Source organism: Chaetura pelagica, unplaced genomic scaffold (assembly GCF_000747805.2).
Source record: "Chaetura pelagica isolate M959 unplaced genomic scaffold, ChaPel_1.0 scaffold20, whole genome shotgun sequence".
NCBI classification, from domain to species: Eukaryota; Metazoa; Chordata; class Aves; order Apodiformes; family Apodidae; genus Chaetura; species Chaetura pelagica.
Genome location: NW_009951958.1, coordinates 2958135 through 2973613, shown reverse-complemented (window position 1 = coordinate 2973613; position 15479 = coordinate 2958135). Strand labels below are relative to the sequence as shown.

The following is a 15479-nucleotide window of genomic DNA, read 5'->3' as shown; positions in this document are numbered from 1 at the left end:
CTCTTCCCGCCCTCCCTAGTCTGCGGGAGGCTCTGCCCGGTTCTCCTCGCCGGGAGGAGTTTGTATTCCCCGCTGCCTCCGCGTTGCCTCTGTGGTTGCGGCGTTGGTGCCGTTTGCTCTGCCACACGGCGGGGCGGGCCGCGCTGGTGCTGTGCTGGTGCCGGGGAGGCAGCGCGGCTGGGAGGGCTGGTTCTGGGAGGGGAAAGAAGCAAAATCTTTGTCCTCGCCAGGAGAAATGGGTAGAAGAATCCGGCCAGAAAAATGGACGGGGAAAGCACTTTAGTTGTGCAGATCAGGAGGTTGCACGTTAAAGCAAAGAGCTCTTCTGGAGAGTTTGGGTCTGAACAATTATCTTACCTTGTTTGTTGATTAAATGTTTGTGGTGGTTATAATTACACATGCGAGCTCAGGCCTGAAACAAATCATCACCAACGTGAATTAAAGAAGAGTATGAGGTCACTGAGCTGTGAATCAGTAGCTTGGTTGAAAAGTGTCACTTGACTCTCAAGTCAGGGGAATGCACAAGTCACTTTAGGTTGTTTTTTCTCTTGTGTAATTCTGGACACTCGTATTCCTGTGGCTTCATGATTCGTGTCTGACAGGTTTTTCTTGAAGCAGTTAAAGCCTGAATCAGGGAATCAGCACTCTGGGATTTTTTCTCTGAAGTGAGGATCTGCCCCTGCAGAAAGTCTGAAGCTAGTTCTTACTGCTTAGATCAACTTTTAAAAAAAATTATAAAAGGAGGCAGAGCAGTTATTGATGTTGTTTTTCTCATGCCGTGGTATGTCCTCGAGATGTTGCTGATGTTGAGGTATGGAGTGTTTGATCAGCTGTCTGTGTGTCCTTTTTTATCTTTAGGCTCTTTTACCTATGGCAAATGTGGCCATGATTGACTATACCTTGGAGTTCCTAACAGCAACTGGAGTGGAAGAAACCTTTGTTTTCTGCTGTTGGAAGTCAGCTGAGATAAAAGAGCATTTACAGTAAGAATCTTTTCTTCTCTTTAGCTTGGTCATGGGAAGGATTCTTCTACCCTCCAACAGGCCTCAAAGGTCTTGCTGATCCTTCTGATGAAAACTGTGTGCAAGAGATTCCTTTTCAACAACTGTCTCCTTGCATATCTCAAAACAGTCCATTCCTCCTGTGAAGGAGCCTGGTTGTGCAGCACATTAAAGGTCTTGAGTGTTTTGAAACTGTGTTTGCACTGGCATGTAGCTGTTCTTGTGCAAAGGCAGGGGTTTCCCCTGGGCAGCCACATGAAGGAGCCACCCTTGGCGTGACGCCTCGTCCCGTGCTGCGCAGCCTGTGGAAACAGCTCTTTCAGCACCTTTGCCTCTGCATGCTGCAGGCTTGCAAGCTGAAGAGAAGCATGCAGTCTTCACAGAAACATGGAATTGTCCGAGTTGGAAGGGACCTCTGGAGATCATCCCATTTGATTCCCCTGCTACAGCAGGATCCCCTGGAGCACATTACCCAGGACTGCATTCAGGAGGGTCTTGAGTATCTGCAGAGAAGGGGACTCAAGAGCCTCCCTGGGCAGCCTGTCCCAGGGCTCTGTCACCCTCATAGTAAAGAAGTTTTTCCTCATGTTTAAATGGAACTTCCCATGTTCCAGCTTGTGCTCCTTGCCTCTTGTCCTGTCACTAGGAACTACTGGAAAGAGTCTGTCTCCATCCTTCTTGCACCCACCCTTTAAATACTTATAGGCATTAATAAGGTCTCCCCTCAGCCTTCTCTTCCCCAGGCTTTTCTCCCTGCCTGAGGTGCTGCTTTCCAAGAAGGTTAGGGTTGGCTGTGACTTTTTCTTTATCAAAACTAGCTCACAGAAAAGTTGGGTTCCCTGAGTTTCCAGAGGCTGCAGTCTCAAAGTCCAACCCTCTTCAGTTCACCCGCTGTGTGCACATGAGTGTATCAGCCTTTTGACAGCAGGCTCATTGTAACAGGATCCTTCTAGAATTCACCAATGGATGTGGTGGGTACTGTGTCCTAGTCCTCTCCATGCCTTCCTAAGATGTTTTTGTCCTTCCAGGAAATCCAAGTGGTGCCGCCACACCTCTCCCAACACGGTGCGCTTTGAGACTTCCGACCTGTACCGCTCCCTGGGGGACGTGCTGCGAGACGTTGATGCCAAGTCCCTTGTTCGTTCCGACTTCATTCTTGTCACTGGAGATGTGGTGTCCAATTTCAACATTTCCAAAGCCCTGGAAGAGCACAAGTAGGTGTTGAAAGGAATATAGGCTTGCCAGGTTGTGCTGAGAGTGATCTTGAAGTTCTGCCCTTTTTTTTCAGGCTGCGTCGTAAGATGGAAAAGAATGTTTCTGTGATGACGATGATATTCAAGGAGTCCTCGCCTGGTCACCACGCCAGGTGCAAAGAGGATGACATTGTTATTGCTATGGACAGTGCCACAAACCGTGTCCTTCACTACCAGAGAACCCAGGGGCTGAAACGCTTCCGCTTCCCTATGGTGGGTCTGGAACGTGACAGGTGGAAAAGGGCTGCAGGAGGGAAGCAGCGCAGCCCAGGGAAGTCCTTGTGTGAGGGCTGGGGAGCTGTGCTTACTGCTTCTTTTGGAGGGGCAGGTGATGGAAGTAACTCTTCCTCATCTCTTCCTTTCAGTAAACTGGCTTTTTTTTTTCTTTAGCTTATGTTTGAGGTTTGGTGAAGTTGTGCTGGGACAGTGTGCTTGGGGCTCATTTCAAAGTTTGGAGACGGGCAGACATTTCTCACCATTCAGCTGTTGAATTTATTTGACTCCTTTTCCCCATGTTAAACAAGGGAGGTGGTGTGCTGTCCCAGAAATTCCCAAATTGGAATGCATTAAGGCTATTGTACACAAACCTTTTTGAAGCAGCACCAAACCTGACACACTGGGTGGGATAACAGCAGGTACAAGAGGTAGTACAACCTATTATATCTGCCTGTGCTATTCACCTAAAAAAGCTCTGCTAATAATGCAGCAAATGCTCTGTATATGTCTGTGGAGGCACCTTGTCCAGTGAGATAAATGGACCTTTTATTTTTTCATCTCAGAACTAAGACTGTGATTATATGGCATTTTCATCCCCAAATCAGTAATCAGATAATTTTTTGCCTTCACATTACAGCCCCAAATCACTGTAGGAAACCAAGAAAGAAAACAAAAAGAAAACAAAAAGCAAACAAAAAACCCACCAACCCAAACTTGTCCAAATCCAAGGGGTATAGATATTGCATTTTGATGTATGAATGTTCTTCGTGTTTGTGTAGCTCCCAGCAACTGAGGTGAGGAGCCTCCTAGAGGAAAAGTGGTGTTTTGAATTAGGAGCAGTTTGTTGGAGGGCTGTGCTGGATGAGGAGGCAGCCTCTGCTGAGGGTGCACAGCTCTGTGTGTGGCCAGGCTGTGCTTGCTAAGCTTGTGCTTTGGTGTAGATTTTTCTGTTCTTCAGAACTTCAGCTGGTTTAATAATTCAGTCAATACTGCCCCTGGCTTATAGAAGGCTTTTGGGATTTGGTACAGGTGAGGCACTGGGATCATTTGAATTTTTTCCTCTTTCAGAGTCTGTTCCAGAACTCTATTGAGAACATCGAGGTGCGCCATGACTTGCTGGACTGTCATATCAGCATCTGCTCTCCACAGGTGAGCTCTGCCATTCAGAGGGTCCAGAATTCAATCTGCCTTGCTCCTGTTGTCCTGCTGGGGTGCAGAGGGTGCATGTGGGCTGAGTGCACTGGGTTTGAAAACCAGAACACCCAGTTGTGCTCGGTGACTGAGCTAAGAGCCTGAGTCGTCAAGTGGTGCTGGGTGCTCAGTCTGGGTCTGGTATCCACAGCTTGAGCCCAGGCAGAACTAGACAGTGGATTAATCAGTAGACTGGCTGACTTGGCACAGGATGAAACTGTTCTGGAAAGTACGCAATTTCACTTTGAGAACAGTAACATCTGTGGAGCAGAGGTAATAGCTAATGCTATGGAAAAGTGTCAGTGCTTGCAAGCTGGTGCTGTGTTAGGGTGACGTTGAGGGTTAGTCCAGCTTAAGCTCAATAGCATCTCTTCCACATCTGAAAAAGCTGGTCTGCACCTTTCCTTTGGGAGCAAAACTGCAAACTGAGGCTGGGCAGATTGCTTGGAAATACTGAAGCTATGTTCCTTGTTTTGCACCTTCTGAAAACCAGAATCTGTTTGCAGTCTCTGTTAGGAGGGGGAGATTGGGAAGTATCACTGTCCTATACTGTATAACTCGGCTCCCTGAGAACCACTGAACAGCCATTAATTATCCGGCTACCTTTGCAACATGTTCTGCTAACTGCATTATTTCCTTATATTTTATCCTGGCAGGTGGCTGAGCTGTTCACAGACAATTTTGACTACCAGACACGGGATGACTTTGTGCGTGGTCTGCTGGTGAATGAGGAGGTGAGGAGAGGGTTGTTATGAAGCCAGACTTCTTCCTTTGCATTGGCTAATCTTCTGACGTGCCCCTGCCTCTCTCCCAGGTCCTGGGGAACCAGATCCATATGCATGTAACCACAGAAGAGTACGGGGCCCACATATGCAACCTGCTGATGTACGAAGCCGTGTGCTCCGACATCATCCGGCGCTGGGTTTATCCTTTGACTCCAGAGATGAACTTCACAGATGACAAGAACCAGAGTTACACCCACTCTAAACACAACATCTACCGAGGGGTGGATGTCAGCCTGGGCCACGGCAGTGTGCTGGCAGAGAACGTGCTCATTGGGCAGGGAACAGTCATTGGCAGCAACTGCTCCATAACCAACAGCATTATTGGGCAGAACTGCAGGATAGGTGAGGACAAGAATGGGGGATATGCAGGCTTTGCCAGGCAAGGGCACAGGTTGTTGGGACTTAAAGTACCTTTGGCTCTGAGAGAGGATGATGGGTGGGTTCTGGTTGGCTTCCGACGGGAAGAAAGGAAAAAAGCTTGGTTTTCCAGCAAAGGAAATAGATTAAAGTTTTCAGGGTGTCATAGTGGTGCTGAAAGTGGGGAAGGCACTTAAAGAACTTAAGTTGTTTTAGCAGCAGAGAATGCCTGACCTTTTCTGATCTAGAGTTATCACCCACCAACATCCTGTAAATGAGACACATCTGTCTCGGTTTTTGTGAGCTGCCTGATACTCCTTCCTAGTCTTGGTTGGATTTTTGGGGGGATTTGGCTGTATTTGTGCAAAACCAAGGTGTCACTTGTTGCTGCCAACTTCTTCAAGTTTCTATAGAGAAGAAACTCATCATTTAGCTTTGGGTAAGAAGTGGCTGTAGGCCTCTAAGGCAGGTTTTTACCTTTCATCTATCCATCATGCATCAAGGGCATTGGGATTCAGTTAGATGCTTTCTAATATACTCAGGAGTGTGGGAGAGCAGCAGGCTGCCTTGCTTAACATATTTGTGCTTGTTCATGTATAACAGGTGATCAAGTAATTTTGGATGGAGCTTTTCTCTGGGACAGAGTACTCATAGCAGATAATGTGAAGATCTACCATTCTGTTATCTGTGATGAAGCTGAAGTGAAGGAGAAAGTAAAGCTGGAGCCCCGCTGTGTCCTCTCCTCTCAGGTGAGCTGCATTTATGTCTGTGCTGCTTTCTGCCTTGCTTGGCAGGTTACTAGATTTAGACTACACCATACCAGAGTACAGGGCTGCTCCAAGCCTTTTTCCAGGGATGTGGGATTTGCTGCTCCCTCCATCTTTTTTCTTGCTGGTGTTTGGCTCAGGTGGTATGGTATGTCATCTAGCAACATGATGTCTTCTGTTACACTTGTTAGTGTACACCTTGTATGCAGCACCTGTTGTCCCTGCTGGTGGAAGTACAGAGTATTTCTTCATTAAGATATATTGCACTTACTTGCAGGTAGTAGTAGGTCCTGGCATCACTCTTACTGAGGGCACAGTGATCTCTCTGCACCCACCAGACGAGGAGGAAGAAGATGATGACCAGTTCAGTGATGATTCTGGTGTGAACAAGGAGGAAAGCAAAGTGAAACTGAAAGGTATGGGAGTCTCTGACTTCATGCACTCAGGCTATGCACAGAGCTTTGCCTTCCATGGTCTTTTTAGGGTCTTTCCCCATTCTAGATTCAGTAATGCCAGGCTAGAGTTTATTGTTGCATTCAGCTTGGAACATGTGTGTTTTCAGTAGGGCAAGCAAGGATATCTGGGTCAAGCTGGACAGAGAAGTACCTGAGTCTCTCTGTATTAAAATATTTGGAGATTCAGCTGTTTTCCATTTTCCTTGGAGTAGTAGCCTTGTGGGCTCAGACAGTAAGTTGAAGTTGGAAAAGATCTAAACATGGTCAGCTGAAGGTTGCTGCTGTAGGGAGGAGCAAGTTGGTCACTTGTTAAGACAAGTGGGAAGATAAAAGCTGAAATCCATATGCATCTGCAGGAATTCCAGCTCCCTCGTGGTGAAGGATATTCAGGGACAGTAACGTGTAGGTTGTATCAGTCTATTTCAGGTTTACCTGTAAGCAGATTCAGTACTTCTACCTCTTAATCACTGTTTCTTTTTCAGGTTACAATAAAAAGGATGTAGGCTCAGAAGGCAGAGGGTATCTCTGGAAAGCAGATGACAAGAATGAAGAGGATGAAGAAGAGCAGAGACAAAGCCTATGGGGTGAGAAGAAGTTTAGTCACCTGGGGATAGACAGACAGACTTGGGTCAGGATAACTGGCTGAGTGGGACACTGATAATTGTATCTAAAGTAAGACCTGGGCTTTGTGAAGCAGACTGAGTCCAGATAATGTGTGTGGAGGTAAGGTGAAAGCAGGTGGTGGACCAAATTCTGTCTTTCCCTGTGCTCTGTGGAAGATGCTTATTATATCTTTGCCTTAACACTAACACACGCAGCTGTCTGTGGCACACCACGGGATACGCGGCCCTCCCTTAGAGGGAATATGCTCTGGCTATTCTGAGTCCTGCTGGCTTTCTTCCTGCTAGTGACAGTGTCTGCTGACATTGCTCTGTCATGAGTCAGCAGTCTGGGCACAATGCATTTGCTTCTGTCCCTGTCCTTTGTTGTCTGCCTGCAGACTCATTAAAAAAACCCATTATCCTAGTGCCAACCGTAGCATTCCCTGTGCAGCCAATCTAATCATCTGGACCTGAAAGTAGAAGCTTCCTTGTAAGGGCAGATAGTTGCTGACTTTGTTGAGAAGTTCCTGGGGACCCTGGTTCCTTGGGTATATGACAGCTGCACCTTTTTGAGTGTTGAATGCTGTGTCTCTTCTTCATCAGGCCCAGCTATGCATTCAGAGGAAGAGAGTGAGTCAGACAGTGACCTGAGCATGGGCTCTGAGGAGCCAGACAGTCGGGCAGCATCCCCTCAGCTAGATGACATCAAAGGTGAGAGATGGGCTCTTAAGAAGTATGGTGAGTCTGCAGACAATACAGTGACTGTGAGATTTGTGCTGCTTTCTCTAGGTATATTGGAAAAGTTGTTGATCTCTGTTTCCTGTCCTCACTCATTAAGGTATCTCCCCAAAGGAAATTAGACTAATACATTTTAGGCTTGAATTCATATTTTCCATTAGGAAAAGGTGAGGTTTGCCTCAATAGGAAAGGTTAGATTGTGGAAGTATAATAGAAACTGCTCTAAAAGGTTGTAGAGGTAAATAGCTATGCGCCAGCTTACAGAGAACATCTGTGTGAGAATCTTTACTTTGTTAGGGGCATAGTTTCTTCAGTATGAAAAGTTTGGAGAATCATTGCTTTCCCCTCTAATTTCTAATAAGTTGTCCTTCCTTTCATTAGTTTTCCAGAATGAGGTTCTGGGTACGTTACAGAGAGGTGAAGAAGAAAACATTTCCTGTGACAACCTGGTCTTGGAAATCAACTCCCTCAAGTGAGTGTTCCCTTAGGGATACTGACCCTTATGTTGAACAGTTCGGTTTGACAGCAGATCCAGCAGGAAGAGGAGAAACCATGTTTGATATAGGAACATTAATTTTATCAGTATAGACCATGAGAAATGCAGATTAGAGATGGTGACTGAACAATGACAGGAGTTGATAGAGAGCACCAGCTGCATCTGTAGCATCCTCAGTGGTTAGGCTTTTCCTGCCCCAATTCTGTAAGAAGAGATTGAATTGCTGTTAAGTAACTGTGGCCTGAAGAGAGAAGCCAGTTCTTGGCACAGGCTGCCTATAAGTTCATGCAGAGGCTGCTGCTCTCTGCATTGCAACATTCAGCCAGCTGCTTGCAGCTGGGGCTGTGGTGTGGCTTGTTCACTCTGTTTTTACAACAGCAAGTACAGAACACATATTCAGAGCACCTTCTACTTGGTATTTTTCAGATACAAACCTGTTGCTCTTCTTTTGCACAGCAATATTCCTGCAGCACTCTGATCAATGTGAGGGTGCTGTTCCTGCAGCAGGTTGTTCCCCTGTGATAGCAGATGTTCAGGACTTGTGGCCTTATCCAGGGCCTGATGCCATACAAGGTGGTTTTCTTGTCTGAATATTTGGAAAATCAAAGAAGCAAAAAAAGTCTGGAAGATGAAAAACAAATTTTCTTCTGTATCTGAAGAGCTACAGTCTGCAGAGATCAGATAGTGTGAAGTGTTGTGGTTTTTTCCTTTTTCCATACAGGTATGCATATAACATTGGCCTGAAAGAGATGATGCAGGTGCTCAGTAAAGTTATCCTGGAGTTCCCACTGCAGCAGCTGGATGCAAACCTGGACTCCCAGAACTATTTCTCAGCATTACTTCCTGTGAGTCCTGCTCTATTTGACACTTCATTGGTCTTCTTTCCTGGTGTGTAGGAGTCTGTTGGATGCTAAGGTAGTTCCTGGCTGAAAAGTCTTTTTGGTTAAGCCTGAAGCTACTTGAACTCTCAGTTCATTAACCTCTTTGTCTTCTATAGAAGTAAAAGTGAACTGAAACTACTGTGCCTGGTTGGTACTCTTAAGTGGAAAGCAATACATCTGGGCAACTGGTTGTGTGGACTGTGTAGGTAGCTGTGTAGGATGGTAATGTTTTGTTCTTGGCTTTTTTTCGAGCTAGGATATGATATCTCTTTCTGTTTCCCACATTGGGCTCCTAATCTAGCATGAGTAGTACAGCAGAACTTCACTGCAGCACCCAGTCAAATGAGGTACTAGTCTGGGATAAAGGATAATATGTAAATGCATAATGTTTTGAATAATTGCCCAAAACCCCTTAGAAGCTAAAGATGATGGGAGTTTATGAAGGGCTTAACCTCTGGATAACTTTGCCCATATATATTTCATCATAGGAAAAGCTGATGTTCATGTTTGACAACAGAGATAGCAAATCAACTGACCTTTAGTGAGAACATAAAAAGTACATAAAAACATAAGCATAAAAAGTACACTTCATTAATTTCAGGTGGAGATTTGCTCATGCTGGTTACTTATGGCAAAGTGTTCTTTTGTACAAGATTTGCATTCTGAGAATGGTGAATATCAGAAGCCCACTGATCATTACAGAGCTGTTTCTCACTCTCTTTGTAGCTCAACTCTGGTTAGGAGATGCTGAAGGGAGATGGGTTGCTTGTGTAGGAGTGATGGTAGAGCAGTCCCAGACAGCTCAGGAGGGGAAATGGTGGAAATACCACAGTTATGATGTATAGTTTGACTTGAAACCACAGTATGTGCTCTGAAGCACTGGCCCCTGAGCATGAAGCTCTAAAGTGTTGCAGCAATTTTAAGAAACAAACATCTGGTAAGGGATATACCCGTGGGTATTTTTCAGATGAAGCATGGAGGCTTGAGAGAGAGAGAGTTACCTAGTCCAGTGTATGGCAGGGATCTTGTTCAGCTCTTGTACAAGTTGTAAAGCAGAGATGATACAGAAAACCAGACCATTCCTGAAACTGTAGACATGGTTTGAGCAAACATGGCTGAAGCTGCTGATAAACTGAAGGTTGTGCTTCTCTTATCACTTAAGCAGTATCAGACAAGGCCATGTAGGTGCGGAGTTCTAAAGGGACCCTGGGGAGGCAACATAGCAGTTGAGTTTGCTTAGCTGGCCAGTGTCCACTGCTGCCCAGCAGCTAATGTGTGTGGTGCACCTCTCTGGGTTTCTCTTAGGGAGCCTTGCTATTCTGTAGTGTCATGCAAATGAACACAATGTGGGATGGCTTATTCGAGGACCAAATAGATCTCTGCTTTCACTGAAGCAACTCATGTTGTTTAGCACGGTGGTTGTTAGTGTGTAACAAGCCAGGATTCAAGCTTTGTCCCTTGAGCTTTACATGAACTTCATGATGGTGTTCTGTGCTGGAGGCTGGGGTAAAATAGGCCTGGTGTTGAGACTGTTCTTCTGGCAAAAGGAAAGTGGGTCACAATCTCCTCTGAAATTAATACGAATCAGAATCACTGACTAATCCAATGAAAAATTAATCAACCTGTCAGAAGAATCTGATTGCTTTCTCCAGGCTGTGGATTGTTTTGAGGGGTTACCCAGGTAGAGTTGGAAGCCTGGAAAGTTGTTATATTGCCCATATATTGCTCTTTTTCAGGTATCTCTTAACATTTTTCCATATTTTATTCAATCTGAAATAATAGCAAGCTTGTAATTCCCCAGTTCTGCTTTTTGTGAAGCTCCCCAAACAGCCTCTCTGGTCAGACAGGCTCATGGGCATGTTTTCTTAGGGGCTCTGTGGGGCTGAGCCCTACTTGCCCCTTTAGCACCAGAGATGGTGTATTTTTTTTTTTCTTCTTTCCCTTTCCTGGCAATAGGCATACTGGAATGAGTCCTGGGGCTATGGGTGTTTATAGCACTGCTTTCTTTATAAATTACTTGCTTTCAGAAACTCAATAGCTTCTGGTTACAGTTGTGTCTGCTTATGGTTTAAAGGCTTTAACAGAAAGGTATTACAAATTTTTTCTTAGCCTGGAAGGGACTTGCTTGTAGCTTTACTACATTTGAGGTGAAGAATTCCAAAGCATAATAAAAATTCAGGAGGTGGTTGTAGAGGAGGGAAGAGTGTTTAGGTTTAAACATTTTGCCAAAGGCTAAAATACTTTCTGGAAATATGCCATGCAGCCCTCAGTTTTTTTGTTGTGATACCATGATGATTAGGATGGTTTTGTGCTGTTCCTGTTGTTCCTTGAGCCAGTTGATGTACTGCTATACAATCTGCTTGTTTGTACTAATCCCCTTCTTGTTTTCTGCTGGAGCTATGCAAATTCCAGTGTGGTTGCATAGCAAATGTGCCTGAAGAGGTGGCAGAGTGCAGTGCTGTGGAGTAGTTGCACTCTTTACTGGTATAGACTTTGGTAGTTCATGCTAGGCTGGGTTCTAGCTCTGCTGCATGTCCTGGAGCTCTTTCTCTGGAAGGGCTACTGCTTGTTAACAATCATGTTGGACAGAATGATGCTGATTAACCCTGAGTATAGGTGAGCTGGAGCTTCTTCATCACACCCCAAGCCTCTTTGAGTTATCTGTTTCCCTCTAAACAGACCTGATGTGTTCTGTGAGGAGACACTGCTAAAGGCTCAGCAAAACCTTCCATCTGTACAGGCGTGCCAGGGATCTGAAAAATTAATCCATTTAAAAATACGTGGAACTCTGATTAAACTACAGTGTTTTTGTAGGATGGTCTGGTCATGATGTGCCCAATGAGGAATCTCTTTATCTTATCCTAGCTCTGATACCTTTTAGAATTGTTGTGGACAGGGGTCTACGTATCTTTAAAACATCCTATCCCAGATTCAGGTCAGTCTGCTGCTTTGCAGTATCTGTATTACTCTTTTTTTCTTATTTGCTCTTCTGCTTTGAAGGAAAGTTCCACTGAAATTACCACTGCTCTGTAGGGGGGAAGGTCTGAGTAGCATGTACATACTTCTCCTTATCAGTATGCTGCGAAGTTTTTTGTTTTTTTGAGAACCAAACTCCATTAAACACATTTTTTGTGATAATCTATTATTCCATCCAGAGAGGCAAAACCAGAAGACCTAACAGATACCCTCAAAGCTGCTTCATCAAACCAAGTCCTATCTGTGCATGTGAGATTTAATATCATCTGTTTCATGGAATCTGAGATTTAATATCATCACCGAGTGCGGCAAATATATGGAATGGTCAGCTGAATGGTTTCTTAAAATGGTTCCCTGGGTCAATTTCTTAGTGCAACACAGCTGAGAAGCAGGGCTGAGTGCACACATCCATCTTATAGCTCAGCAGCTCTTCTGTGTTTTCTCCTGCAGCTGTTGAAGAACTGGACCCCGTTGTTTAAGAACTACTTAAAGCGGGCGTCAGATCACTTGAATGCCTTATTTGCCATTGAGGAATTCTTCTTGGAACATGACAGTCTCTGCACATCGATAGCCAAAGTGAGTATCCACTCCCAGCTCTGAGGACCTCTTTTTGCTAGATTTGTGGTGAAATGCATCCTGTTTGCATCATCAATGTGTCTGCTTTAGAGGAGAGAACTTTGGGGTCTCAGTGGAGAGGGTGTGTAGAAAATACATCTATAATAATTGCCTTAAAAAAAAAAAGAAGTTGTATGTGTGCTGGTGCCTCTGAATGAGCACAGCTGAGGGTGAGTATTAGTTACCAGCACATGGCCTGATAGGAGCTATTATTTTGCAGCTTCAAACCTAGATGTCCTTGTTGCTTGAGACTGGAAGAGATGAGGCCAGAGGCTTTAGAAGGAGCTTTACTTTGTCTCTCCATGGTTTCTGGGATGTAACTGCCAAAGGTTTATCCTATTTTAGAGTGTAAAACAAGCAAAGCTGAGAATAATGGTTGGAATTTCTTATGCAGGCTGAGCTGGTTATGAAACTCAGACTAAAGGGGAGCTGATATTTGGCTTATTATCTATTTCCCCCCTTCTCAGAGTTTTCAGTATATTTCTCCTCACTCTCCTTCACAAATATTTTGTCCCTGCATTCTTTCTGCCCTGTTACACTTGAGAGCACTTGACTTCGATCTCAAGTCTTTCCTTTAGCAATGTCTCAGGAAGCCCCTGTCTCTTTTTGAAAGAGCTCTGCTAGAGCCTGCTTAACTCTTGGTTCCTCAAGAAGGAGTAATCCTAACTTCTGCTACCAGCCCTTCTGGCTAATGGCAAAGCACTTGAGACTAGAGCCAAAAGCCTTCAGTTTGGTGAGCCAAAATGTCCTTGAATTACAGCAATTTTTTGGCATGTGTCCATTGTTGTAGCAGCCTGGGTTTCCTTGGAGGCTGGGAATTGAAGTGACACTTTATATTTGGAGTTGGCAGCCAGCCTTGTCAGTGCTCTGCTGCAAGGAGACCGACTGCAGAGTACTGCTCTGCCTGGGCACAAAAGCTCCCTGAGGAAGCGTGACTGCGTCTCCCTCGCTGTGCTGGGCAGGAGTTGGAGCTGATAAATGACCTATTGCTTTGACACCTGCCGTAAGGCCCTTACAAGAGAGAACTGGCAGGTGGAGGGAGCCTGGGCAGAGCTGGGTAGATTGATGCTCTTCTCTGAACATGTCACTGTTGTACATATGTGGGCCTGCTTGTTAGATCTGCCTTGGGGAAGGGTTTTGGGATGCTTTAAAAGGACAACTTAGGTACCATCTTAAACTGACATCATCTGTAGCCCTTTGCTGCCCACAGCTCTCAATCATACCCTGCATCCACAGAGCTGAAGCTGATGGGGCTTGAACTTTGACTTCTTATGTGTCATAGCATCTAACTGTCAGGAACATAAGGCTTGGTAGGAGAAGCCTGTTTTTTTTAACAGTAAAAGCAAAATGAAGCAGACTGAGTGTCTTCTGTTGAACTTGGAGCTGGGAGACACGGATGATGTGCAAACTTTGTGCTTGGAAATGAGCTAGCCCCAAAAGAGTTTACAAGAGAGCCCTGTTGCTCTTTTCTAATCGATGCAGGTGTTGATGACATTTTACCAGCTGGAAATTCTGGAAGAAGATGTAATCCTCAATTGGTTCTCTTTGCGGGACACGTCTGATAAGGGAAAGCAGCTTCGTAAGAACCAGCGGGTAAGTCCCAAAGGCGTTTACAGAGGCAGAGGGAGGGGGAGTGGGGGAAGAGAGAGACAACAGCTGCTGAAAGAAATGCTAGTGAATTTCAGTGCCATTGTTGCTGTCTGTGGAGCAGCTGCTGTTGCATGGTAGGCCAGTAATGCACCAGTGCATTGAACACTAAGCAACACAATTTTGTTCTCCAGAACAGATACTTCTGTGCGTTCTCTCACAATGATCCTGTTTGGGTGAGGAATGGAGGTAGCAGGAGAGGAAGATTGTTTTTAGTGGGCTCTGTAGCACAAGGCCAGCACTTTCTGGAGTAGCAGCACGGCTTCTCTTAAGCCAACACGCATTAGAAATGGGCTTGAGGCCAATGCCCTGTGTGCTGGCCCCATGAAATTCCTTTGAAGCTTTAATTCCTGGCTCACCAGTCCCTTTGCATAGATTTTGAAACGTTTGCTGTACTGAGTAGTTTCATTTGGCTTGTGTTGCAAGAAGCATATAAACTTCCCTCTCCATCAGGCAAAACTTTGTGCTGCAGTTTGGCTGAGCCTTGTTCCAGTCCTCCTCCCTGGATCTGGAAGAGGAGCAGGGGAAAAAATCCATCTCTGAAGAACTCCAACTTTGTTTAAAACCTTTGCATATTCAGATTTTAACATAGGTCAGCAGTGCCTTCAGCTGCGTATTCAAGACCAGCTAAAATGTAAAAGGTTCTTTATAGCAATTTCTCAGAGAGTAGGTTTTTCCCAGCAGTTTTCCTTACATGTCTTGGTTAAGGTGCAGCTGTCACCTTTTCTCCCTCAAGTTCTGAAAAACTCTCAAACTTCTGTCTTTTTGCTGAGTGCTTTTTGTGCAGATTGTCTGTAGGGATTTTCCTTAGGAATCTGATCAATCTGAGCTTGTCCATGGCATCCCAGTTGCATTTCATCTAAACTTTTGTGTCTCTCTCCTCAACCTGCCTCTGTTTCTGTGTCTCCTGGAGCACTCTTTCTCTGTCTCATGCACATAGTGGTGCTCACTGATGCATTGTATTTGTTGAGCATTCCCATCATCTGCTTGGTGTCACTTGTTTAACCAGTTACATTTTGTTCTCCCTGCAGCTCCAGAAGTTTATCCAGTGGCTGGAGGAGGCAGAAGAAGAGTCGTCTGATGGCGACCAAGACTGACATGATGGCTCAGCATGAGAAGAGGCACTCTCACTGCCTTTCTGGGCCAAGTGGGCAGGGCAAGATCAATGCCAGTGCATGGTGTGTAGATGTGGGGCCTGACATTGAAGTGACTGACAATCCCATCATTAATTAAGTTGTGTGTTCCCAACTTTGCCACTTCCCTCCCTTCCTCACTTGCCCACTGGCACCTTATGTTGGATGGTTGCAACCCCAGGGTAAAAACCATAAGGGAAAAGCAGTAGGTGGTAATACCTAGAGTTTCTCTGGAAGCTGGATATGATGTACTATAAGCTATCTTTTGGGAGGTCCTTGTTACTAATACAAAGGGAGCAAATAGATGCAGATGCATACAATGCCCTTGTAAATCTAACCATGGGGAAGAATGGTCATACAGCTAAG

At 45.2% G+C, this 15479-nt stretch overlaps 1 protein-coding gene across 1 annotated transcript; it reads left to right on the top strand.

Moving 5' to 3' along the window:
* The first annotated feature begins 864 nt into the window (after nucleotides 1-864).
* Nucleotides 865-15281, top strand: EIF2B5 (eukaryotic translation initiation factor 2B, subunit 5 epsilon, 82kDa). The gene is made up of 15 exons (XM_009999570.1): nucleotides 865-983; nucleotides 2030-2215; nucleotides 2290-2467; nucleotides 3539-3619; nucleotides 4318-4395; nucleotides 4476-4788; nucleotides 5407-5552; nucleotides 5848-5986; nucleotides 6508-6609; nucleotides 7231-7338; nucleotides 7747-7837; nucleotides 8583-8706; nucleotides 12169-12294; nucleotides 13816-13926; nucleotides 15012-15281. The coding sequence occupies exons 1-15, from the start codon at nucleotides 871-873 to the stop codon at nucleotides 15075-15077; spliced, it is 1962 nt and encodes a 653-aa protein (XP_009997872.1). The 5' UTR covers nucleotides 865-870; the 3' UTR covers nucleotides 15078-15281.
* Nucleotides 15282-15479: the final 198 nt, after the last annotated feature.